General features: G+C 36.5%; 1 protein-coding gene across 1 annotated transcript; it reads right to left on the reverse strand.

Moving 5' to 3' along the window:
* Positions 1-873: 873 nt before the first annotated feature.
* Positions 874-3,898, reverse strand: ptgfr (prostaglandin F receptor (FP); the record flags this gene model as incomplete). Its single annotated transcript, XM_079245663.1, has 2 exons — positions 874-1,173; positions 3,104-3,898. The coding sequence occupies 2 exons, from the start codon at positions 3,896-3,898 to the stop codon at positions 874-876; spliced, it is 1,095 nt and encodes a 364-aa protein (XP_079101789.1).
* Positions 3,899-11,983: the final 8,085 nt, after the last annotated feature.

Genomic DNA, 11,983 nt, shown 5'->3' on the forward strand with positions numbered 1-11,983 from the left:
TTCTTATTTGAGCTTTGAAAGTTATAACTTATTTAAAACTCCATGGAGCCAAAGACAGGTGGCTTATGACCCAAAAAGATTTTCTGAAAAGAATATCACTTCCTAGCCAACACTTATCATGACAACAACCCAAAACATCAAAACACTTTTCTCTTTTTCCCCTTTATTGTTTTAACACTTTTATTACAATTTTCTTACGCATTACAAGACAAACATTTAAACAAAAATATCAAAGATTTGGCGTGATACATGCCCTGAAACCATTAGACCTGTCTTCTTCAGTTCACATTCTATTTACATTGTACTGGTATAAGATCTATTGTTTTTTTCTCTGGACAAAACATAAATAGAAATAAAAGATCAGATTGACAGAGATTTATGGTTCTTATTTGATCATAATTTACATGACAACACAACAATATGTACAACATTTGCATCAAAAAAGCAGAGACTGGACTGTAATCATTCTGTATGATCTCTGTGCTGTAATTTAAAACAAGGAGACATTTACACCTCCACCCAGAGTGAAACAATAAAGCATTATCACAACTCAGCTATTTTAACGCTGCTCTGCACTGTGCTGCAGATTTTTGTGATTGCTCAGCATGCACATCACATTAATCACATAAACCATTGATATTAATTGTAATCCAGTGACATTTTAACAACTTAAAAAGACAAGTTAACAGAAAGAAAGAAAAATGGCAGATTTTGTTCAGAGTTACTGATGCACACCACAGAAAAACCTTTTCATACCTCATAACATAGCACAATCAAATGCCAGTTCATGTTATCTTTGTTAGGGGGGCATGGAGATGCATCCCATGTATGTGCTACTTAGATGCTGTCAGATTAATCCTCTCAGACCAGGGCTCAAGTGATGGATTTGATGGCAGTGTCTGGTAGAGTTAGTCTACTAAGGCAGTGACAGTCAGATTTGCCGATTACTGCTGAGCTATCAAATATACTGCACCGCCAGCTGGGTATGTTAGGATGCTTTGATCCACAGCAGCTCTGAAACAACATGAAGATCTTCCTCAAAACAGCCTTCCTCAGCAGGATGTAAACCCAGGGATCCAAGATCTGGTTCCACGTTGCCATGCGTACCAGTGTCAGCAGACTGAAACACGTAGACTCACCTATGCCTCTGGTACTTAGCAGGAGGATATGAATCTGGAGGGGTATTCACAGAATAATGAACAGCAATGAAAAAGGTCAAGTTAATTTACAACAGAAATGACTTACTGAGGAAAGATTTTGTGCATATTCTTCAGTCAACACTTTAAAATAGAAGGAAAAGAAGCAATAACAATCATTTGAAATAAATTTGTTTGGTGACCCTTAAGCTGGAATGATTTTTTCTAATTGGACAAAAACTGCATTAACACTTTTTAACAAAATGTTATTGAAAATAGTGACATTACCAGGATTCCATGTTACGCACTACAAAACATATTGTTTCTTGTTTTGTGTTTTCTTAACTTGTTGAAGACAAAGATGCAACACAAAAAATAGTAAAATATGTCACGCCTTTGTCAGCCACAGAATTGAAACTATTTTCCTGGTGTAGGTCCATCCCTGTACTATAATAAATCCCCTGTTGTGTTTTTCCCTTTCTCTTTTGTAGCTTGTGCTGTCTTCTCCTGGTGTGTATGTGTATGTGTGCATGCGTGTGCGTGTGCATGTGCGTGTCTTTTAATTAACCTGCACAGTTGAAAGGAATCAGGCCTAATGCTCCAAACCTGCTTATAAATCCCAGGCGAACTGTCATGTAATGCTGAAATGTTGCAGCAGCAATGTGGTACACTGGCTTCTAGTTATTACAGTCTTGTTTGTATTTTCTGCAACTAAACAAAACTTTACTACTCATCTTAAGATTTCCCATCTAAAATTCACAACTGCTTCCACTGGACCTGTCTGCCTGCTCACCACACTGAATCGCTGATACTCTTTTAATCATCAGCTCAATTCATCCCTTGTAAAATAAATTTGTTAAAGCAGTATTATAGATCACCATTTTCTTTAGTCCAACTCTCTCTGTGATACATTCCACCAAAAATGCTCTGACCTGCTGAGGCACACACAATACAATTCTTAGTACATTTTCCTGCATTACCAGGGAACAAGATGTTAGCAGCTGACTTTTTTTAAGGCCTGTAAAAATGAGGTGTTGATCATTTGTTTTGGCAGCACATCTAACAGTGGTGAAGTCAGATTGAGAGTTGGGAATTCTGGATAGCCAATTAGCACCTTGATCATTTTGTTCTTATCTTTAAAATATGAGAACATTTTGCAGGATAGCGGAGCATATTATCATTCTTCAAAGAAACCATCAGGGAGAACGGCTGTATCATAAAACCTCCAAAAGCTTTTATGCATACTATATTGCATCTTTCAGCCATTTCTTTCCCTTGTAAATGATGCACAGACACTCAGACATTCTGATTCATTCAGTTCTTGCATTCTAGCATTCCCACCTTTCTATCAAAGCCAGCAACAAGGTTTTCAGCAGTCTGCAGCAGCTTTTCTTTGAAAAGAGGCCACATATGTTTGCTGGTTCTCAGTCCCAATGCATCTTTGATTGTGTAGCCTGCTCCTCTGCTGCCTTTTCTTAGATTTCAATTGTTAGGTAGTATAGTTCCCACCACATGAGATGTGGAAGTGCTCTGTTGTGTAGCCATCAGAATTTTATATTTTCTAAATGTCACTCAGACCTGAACTCTAGCCCATTTTTCCTGCTTCCAGCACATCAATTTCAAGATCTAACTGTTCACTTGCAGCCTATAAGCTAAAGAAGTACAATTGGGAAATTATCAATGTTATTCACCTTTCTTGTGAGTGGTTTTAAACCTTTAACTTCAGTAACATTTCTCAAAGTAACAAATAACAAAACCTTCCAGATTACTGTCCTATTTCAAAGCTCTTTTAAAACCACCAATACAAACTATGGAATATTTAAAAATCTATAAAGATGGCACTAAAGTTGGTTTAAAGATCTGCAGAGAACATGTAACTAACACAGATAATGGAAAAAAGCCATTGTGGTGCTACTGCACACCAGTTCTACAAAACTTAAGTTGAAGTTGCATTGAGATATTATTACCAGTAATGGGCCCCAGCACACACAGGAAACCAGCATGATTGCGAGGAGCTGGCAAATCATCTCAATGTGATGAGAGGTGCCTCTTGAGCATAGTTTGCGGCGCAGTCTACTCTGCAGCAAAGCACAACTTGCAAGTGTATTGCATACAAAGGAAAGCATCAGTGCCAGCAGACCCAGTACAGAGAAAAGCAGAGGCAACAGCACATCCAGCCAGTCCTTTGGCTGCTCCATCTGGAAGAAACACCAACTCCTGGAGCTCTGAATCTCATAGGGCCTCTGTAGCAGCACAGGCAGCAAAGCCACCAGGGCAGCTAGTATCCAGATAAAACCTAGAAGCCTTTTACTGTGATGGGAAGTCAGTGCTGTGGAGTGGAAGATGGGCTGGGTGACCCCGATGCAGCGCTCCAAAGCCATGACACTTCCAAGAAACAACGGGCTCAGGCCATAGAACACCATGCATGCCCCAAAGATGCTGCACATAATGCCATGAGGGTCAAAAATCTCCCACTTCCTTTGGTAACAATAGACATAAAGCACCAAGGAGCCATTGATGAGGTGGCCCAGCAGGTCTGTTATTACCAAGCTACTGGCAAACAGCAGGAAGGATGCTTTGGACTTGATGCGGAGGCGGTTGTAGGATTTCAGCAAAATAAAGAGAGCAATGCTGTTGGACGAGATGCCGGCAGCCATTGAGATGACAGACGCTGTGACAGACAGTTCTTTATGGAAACAGGTGTTGTTGGTGGTTCTGACCTCTGGCCTGCAGCTTGAGTCTGAGCTCCGATTGGCTGACATGACTGGACTTCAATCTAAGGAATAACAGGAATATTGGAAATCAAACGTCTGACACACACTGACACTCACGTTTGTATATATGTAATATGTATACGAATATATATATATATATATATATATATATATATATATATATATATATATATATATATGTATATAATATATATATATACACATATACACATAAAAATCAGAGCAAGACCACCTTTCAAGCAGATTCTACAGAAAAACACACATTTATATACAGTGTACACACACACACACACACACACACACACACACACATATACATATATATATATATATATATATATATATATGTATGTGTGTGTGTGTGTGTGTGTGTGTACTGTATATAAATGTGTGTTTTTCTGTAGAATCTGCTTGAAAGGTGGTTTTGCTCCGATTTTTATCCGATTTAAAACAGAAAAATGAACATTTAAAATAATTTTTAAAGTCCATGTATAACTTGGATAAGCTTTATGACGATTAATAATAGCAATGATAATCAAACGATCAATAGTGTATGAAACAGTAAACAGTATTTTCATTAAAATCAAAATCATTCTTCAAAATAATATATATGCTTTTGCAGAAAACGTTAAATAGCCTAAATCAGATTGCAGGAAACTCCTTACCTCAGGACTGCTCTCTCCTCTGGAAAACAAAAGCTTTTTTAATTCTCTACTTCTGAGATAGTGAGCAGGATAAAGGTGCGTCTCGTCAGCCTGTCAGAAAATGCCACTGAGTGTCCCCAAGCTGCTCTCCTCCAAACTCCTGCCTCCTGCACTCAGCAGGTGCCAAGCCTCCGCGAGGGCGAGCAAACTTACAGCAGCGTCAACTGAAGCGCACGCGCTGGACGTTGTTTCTGTCGGGGAAAAAAAAAACATTTTTTAGAGTTCACCCTGTGCCTCGGAATATACCTGTCCCCGCCCCTCCAAGTAAGCCATTATCACTCATGTAATTCAGCTGTCGGCGCTCATTCTCATTCTCTACAAACCTCAGCAGCAGTTTATTGCTCCTACAACTTACATATTCAATCCACATGTGTTTATTTCACGTGTAAATTTGACCAAATTTGCTGACTACGATGAGATCTTGTTACTATGACTGAGACAATATTCCTCTAGGACGAGACCAGATAATAGACTCCTAAAATATGCAAATGAGCATTTGTCACATAATTTTCTAATCTGTTAACGGACGGACCGGACACCTTTCCTTTTAAAATATTTTATTCTAAATATTAATAAACAATTTAACTGACTCCCACAACCACAACTTGAGTTGGCTTTTATTCTCAACTGTTTTTCTTTTCCACATTACTGAATGATAAAAATGTCTGTTTTGTGTATAAAGTTAGAGTTACATAAAAAAAAAAAAAAAAGTTAACATCTGGAAATATATAATGGGTATTACGGACACCTCTGCTCCTACTGAATTAGTCTAAGCAACCATTCAGGAAATTTAATATTAGAAAAAATTCCTTTTCTCATTTCATCAAATGTTACATATGATATACTTCTACATGGCTGCTATATTCAAATAAGAACAACCAGAAGAAAAAAATAACCTATATACCCCATACAGCTACCTGTCGCACAGAAAAACACCATAATGAGACATATTGAGAAATCAAGTCTCACACTGTTTATTTTATGAGCGGTTTCTGGCTCAGCCATGGTCATATCCTTCTCATGTCTGCAGTGAACAGCTAATATTTCCATACTATTTATTAGTCATTCCAAAGAGTGCTGTCAAACAAACCATTTTTATACTGGTAATCTGGTAATGGTACTGGTAATCATTTTTATACAGATAATCCAATTACTCAATATTTTTACATATTTTAATGAAGGAATCATACTGTACAACAATTTTGAAAAAATGAAAAGCTAAAAGACTTATGAGTTTGTGTTCTCAGTCAGAATTTGGCTCATTAAGGGTCTCTTTTTTTCAGGTGAATTTAATCAGTCACCTGAAATCTCTCACTGTCATTGTTGGGCAATCCTGAACGCAAAGTCAAGGTGCTGTCCTGACCATGAACAGCGCTTTTAACCAAGAGGCCATAAAAAACCTAATGGTTTCTGTTAGCATTTTTGAGTTTGGAGAAGTAAGTCAACTTGCTTCATATGCTTCACATCTTGCTAATAAATACAAGAAGGGTGAAGTTAGATGAGGAAAGTGATAGAAATTATGGACTTCTGTCTCACAGATGCTACAGAGGACCCAATTAGTCTCTTAAACTCTGCACTGCTGATGTAAAAACTCTGTGGCCATTATAATGTTGATTGATTATCTATTTATGCCACTGCTGTGTCTATGCATATTGAAATGCGAAGTGTTGATGTTACTATTCATGTATTAGCAGTCAACTGAGTCAGACAACTTGTGGGCTTTGACCCAGGTTATTGGCAAAAATCAATAATTAGGGAGGCTGTGTCCTTCAGCCAAACTATTCTCATAGCCACATTTTTCATAAAAGCCTTTTCAAGTAAATGATGGGGTTTTATATAGTAGTGCATTACAGCTATTCATTTACTAATCTGATTTGCATTGATCTAATTTAGCTGAATTTAGATTATTTCTACGATTCTAATCAAACTGAAGTGGGAAATTTTAAAAAACAAAAGTTAACTGAAGATAAAATTTAATCTTTCTTAAATCTCGTCATCCTTTAAAATTCAGTTTCCTCTGACTCATAGTTAAACAGATATTACTGGATGTCCTCTCTGTTGCAGTTTCTCTGTAGTGTACATTTGGAGTGAGTTTACAGCCAAACTTTTGCAGTGTTTATGCAATGCAAAATGTAAGGATTAGGGTTTAAACAAAAAGTGAATAATCTACTATTCCTGTAAGCAGTTCTACAGTGTACATCACATATATTGCAAACATTTGTAGAGGTAGTAGAGTATTTAAATGGAGGTGTGTGAAAATTTGAAGAATCCCGAATGTGCTATAGATCATTGCTCATTAAGTGTTTGTACGAATATAAGTGAATTACCAACAATTATGTTTAATTTTCAGGAGGTTTCCTTTTGCAACTTCACATTAATCCCATTAATGTTTTCCTTGAAAAGATATTTTACAAACAAGTTGTCAAAAATAGAAAGAAAACCAGAAAAGCATGAGTTCAGAATGACTTTTTTTTAAAAAAAACAAAAAACTAAGTTTTGACAAACACTTTTTTATACTCTTGCAAAACAAAAACATGGAAAAGAATGCCATAAAAAGACAAACAAGTCTTACTTCTGCACAAAAATCATCTCTTTCTGCTCAGTGTCAGTTCATAAACAGATACGCTGATATTTTCTTTTTGACTCAAAAATATTGACTTTTTTCTTAATGATAGAGGTCTCAGGTTGATCTTTAGTCACACAGGGTCAATTTACTATTATAATGTTTGTCGACCACTTCTGGGAGAAGAACAACGATGTTTAATTGACTGTGTTGTGTGTTGAACTGGAAAGGTCCAAATATTTGGAGATGTTTTGTAACCTTTATTCAATGTAAAGAAATTAAACAATTATCAAACAGAACCTTCGAAGAGATCCAGCTTAGACAGAGCATAGAGAAGCTTCTGTAACTGCAAGAAATATGGCACGTAGAGCATTGATACTGTCAGAAGGCAACACAGATCTTAGATGAGAAGAAAAGATACATTATCATCTTTCATTCACAAAAACTTGTTTTCTTCTTCATCTGAGATTTCACACTCTGTTGTCATTTTATAATCTTGAAGTGGTAATGAAACCATTCCCTCAGCTATCTTATGTGGCCTGTTGGTCACTAATTATCTGATGGATCACTCCTAATGCAATCATGTCAGGTGACATTACACCCTTGAGTGTGGTGTCATACTTACAAGGAGAGGAGAGGCTGGTAACAATGTGTATTGAGCACAGGCATGGAAGCGCAGTCACATTCTTTTTTTGGCTGCACCAAATGGGCCAGCTCTAATAGACTGGCTGCCTCAGTAGGGTCCAGATGGAACCAGGAGGAAATTGAGCAAGATGGGAAAATAATTCATAATGGAAGCTTTTTGCCAGTAACAGCATTACTTCCTTTTTCGTTTCTCCATCTGATGACAAATGACACTCCAGAGCTGAGATTTACAGGTACAAAACAGACTCTCTGTTCTTGTACATTTTCTCTGTCCCATCATTTCTTGTTACTGCCCATCATCAAATGTCTGGCACACTGACCCAAATGGTTAATTCAGCAAAGTTGTTGTAAAGTGGTGGAAGTTAAAAAAAAAATGTGTGAAAGCCATCAAGTCAAGAGAGAATATAACTGATAAGAGTATGAGACCAAGTGATAGAAAATATTCTTAAAGACTGGGTGACGGCCAGATTTCTCACATTTGCTATGTGTTTATGTGCAACACAAATTTGAACATGCAAGGTCGCAACAGTCAAATAGCCACTGGATTATCTGAACAAACAGCAGCTTCAAGGACACTTGTATCTTCCCAACACCCATCAAATAAAAACCACAGGGAAGAGACATCAAGAAAGTTGAAGACAGTGTTGGATTCTGGAATTAATCTCACGAGTTTACACTTTATTTTAATGGAGGCGTGATGTTTGGGCATTCACACAGTCTATTTGCTTCTGCTGTTTATCAAAAGAATTGCCAATTCCTTTTACTGTAACTTTTTTCCTAAAATTTTATGTATATTATTATATTTTAGCTTTTTATTTGATATCTGTTTTTCTGTTTGAGTGTGTTTTATTGTACTAATTAATGCCTCCTCGACACTATTTCATGTAAAGCCCTTTGAATGATCTTGGTGGTGAAATGTGCCTTAAACTTGCCTTACCTTGTGTTATACTGGTGACATTGGGCAACCAAAATATACTTTTTGGAAACAGTTGGGAGAAAAAAAATACACATTGTGCTCAACTTTTCTAGTTGTGATGTAATCGTTGTAGAAAATACATCGTCCATGGATAAAAACCCAACGGATAGTGATTTTATGGTAGTAAGTGTAAAAGTAAGTGTGTAAATGTAAAAGTAATTTTAGTGCTAGAGAAAAGGAAATAAGTTCATGTTCATTAATGCCACCAAAAGAACTTTAATCAATCATCAGTAGTCATGACAACAACAATGCTCCCCTGCACACAAACACAGACAGCTGCTGACAGCCCTGGTGCTCTGCTGTTCTTTTCGTCATGTAAGTTTGCTTGTAGGTTTCGCTCCACTTGTTCTGTGCTTTGACTCAAACTTTCAACATTTTTTTTTAAAGTTAGGGGAATTTTCTTTCTCAGTTTATTGCAGATTTGCTTCTCTGCATATTCTGCTATCTACATGCTGTACATGTGTGTTACATTTAGAAATACAGATTTTTTTTTAGATAACTCTCTTGTGAAACCAACAAAAAAAAACAAGTAAAAGTAAGAGACAGACATGCTCCCTGCATTTAGGATTAGATTTTAAGAGTTTAGTTGGGTCAGGTTATAGTGACTTTGGGCTGTCTCTTTTTCTCTTCAGGTGCCGTGGGACAAGACTGCCATCATTTCAGGATTTAACTATGGGTTTATTTCCAGGTCATGGTCCTGGTGTTTTAGTGTTTGTGTCTGAGACTTGTCCTTTCTCTCCTTAAGCAGTTGGAGGGATTTAGGATGCAACCTTTTATGAAATGGCAATACGTAAATGCAACTACAAAGACGGCTAATCCTAACGGTACAGTTTTGTGTTTTTGTGAACATGTGAATGCGTGTGACAGAACTGGATTGTTGGTGATTGTATTTGTATCTGCTTGTTAAATTTTTATCTGTAACATGGACAACAAGAAAGGTCCCATTTCAGAAGGACCAGATACTTGTGCTAAAAACTCTTCTACTTTGTGGACTCTAATGTTATGCTATGTTAGTTCATATGTACAATTGAGGCTATGTTTGGTTGACTTGTGTTCATTGTTTAGTTGAAGTTAAATGTTCTGTATTAGTTAACTTCATGTCCTGTTTTATTTTTATCCAACCTAAATCCTTATACATTGCTTTTTAACAGCTTATCTTGTTTTTTGTTGTTGTTGTTTTTGCTAAATAAATAGTGATGTCTTGGAATGTATCATTTGCCTTTATTAATCAGATTGTATTTACCTAGTTTAAGACCTGTTAAGGACCACTTTATTTCTATTTTAAATTACATCCTGATATATAAAACCCTATAACTGACACCAGGGTAATTTCTTTTCTTTTTTTTTTTTTTTTTACAATATAACAGCTGCTTATTGGATTTATTTACCTTTGCTTTAGAAGTTAGGTAATATTTTGTTGTTGTTGTTGTTCATGTGGTTGAAAAAACACCCAGAATTCAGCACATGACCAAAAATAAAAGACAACAACAGTACTATTAAATGGTTAAGGCTAAAAGACAGCCATGAACCATTCAGTATGTATCTGGCTGACATTAACAGTTAAGTCTTTTCTTCTCTGACTCCAAGCCAGAAACATTTTCTCAAAATACGATTTCATATCTAACTCTTACACACTATTAAACTTGCAGACCTCTACCTTATGTTGCATTTCCATTATAATGGCGTCATCCAATGAATGCTTCCTTTTTTTACTTGCAATAGTGTGGTGGGAACAGTAAATGCAAGGAACAGAAGGAGACACCAGGTGGCAGTGCCGGTTTAGAACAAATTATCCTGTGTTTCTTGCTCTTGATGTTATTTTAGACATTCTGGTTTTACATAAATAAATGAAAAGATGGTGTAAAGGCTGTTGGAATGATCAAAACTGATCATATGAATCAACAAATAGCTAAACTCTTATCTCTAAACTACTTCAGCTCTATGGTGATGGTGGCATTTTGCAGGCTTGCTGATAAAGCTGAGCTGTAATGAACAGGGCACATCTGTAACTAGGCCAGCGTAGCATGCAGCTCTTATCAACATCATGTATGTGGTTACAGTATATGAGATATGTGCCACAGAGGGAGCTGCTTCTGCAAGGATGAGACTGAGATTATGTGCTAGATGCTTTACTTTCAGAGGCATCAAAGCTAAACCCAGAGGGAGCATTAAAAATGGGTTAGACTGGAATATTGGTAAAAGAACTTGTAGGTTTGGGGAAATAAACAAAGATTATTACATGACTTTCTGTCTCAGTTCAGACAGCAAGACAGCAAATCTGATTCAGCTTCCAAGTGCAGACAGTTTAGTTGAAGAGTATACATTTATATGTGTGTACATATGTCAAAGATTGGTTTCTATAGTTTGATATTCTATATATCAAAGTTTCACTTCAACAGTGTTGTCCCATAAAAAAATTTAAAAATGTACTCACTTCTGTGAGATACTGAAACTAAAAAAGACAGTGTTTCATATAAAAGTTTCTAATATACTTTGATGACTGCTTGATATATATTTTTAGTGTACATTATGTTGCCAATGGAATCTGTTTAAGACTGGAATGAGCCACATTTGCTAAACGACTCTCATTTCACTCATTTAAAATCCAGCTTTTCTTCCTGAAGATTCTTGCACAGTTCAGTTCGTAGCACACATAAGCAGCAGCCAATGCACTTAGAGTGCCTTCCCAGCATTGCTTGGACTTTTCTCAGAGCACCTGTGAGCATAACATTAAGAATTCACATGGGTGCAGATGCTTCTGGTAAAATTAGAATGAACCTAAGAACAGGCAGCAGAGTCTTTTTTTCAGCCCTCCTTCTGTGCAAAATGGCACATCTTGAATTCTGCAAGAGTTGTTCACAACCGCTCACCCTGTAGAGGTGAGGTTGGGTAGCTCAGTGTACCCACTCAGTGTAACCAATCACTAATGGCAGCTCACTAAATACGCTGAGACAAAAAACTGTAGATCAAAACTAAAAAGGGACTTTTTGATGTAATCAAAATGTCCCTTTTTGTTATATAATAGTCAATTCATCATGTGTTTAGACAAAAAGCATAACAATCAGAAAAGAAAAATACTCATTTGACTAATAAAAAAACAAATCATGGCAGACAACACTAGACATATGGATTGGAAAGAGTTTACTGAAAAGTATCTGCAAAAAAAAAGAAAAAAAAAGAAAAAACTCAAAATTTTTATTTTTTAAAAATATGGATTGTATATA

The sequence above is a fragment of the Telmatherina bonti genome (assembly GCF_933228915.1).
Source record: "Telmatherina bonti genome assembly, chromosome: 8".
NCBI lineage: Eukaryota > Metazoa > Chordata > Actinopteri > Atheriniformes > Telmatherinidae > Telmatherina > Telmatherina bonti.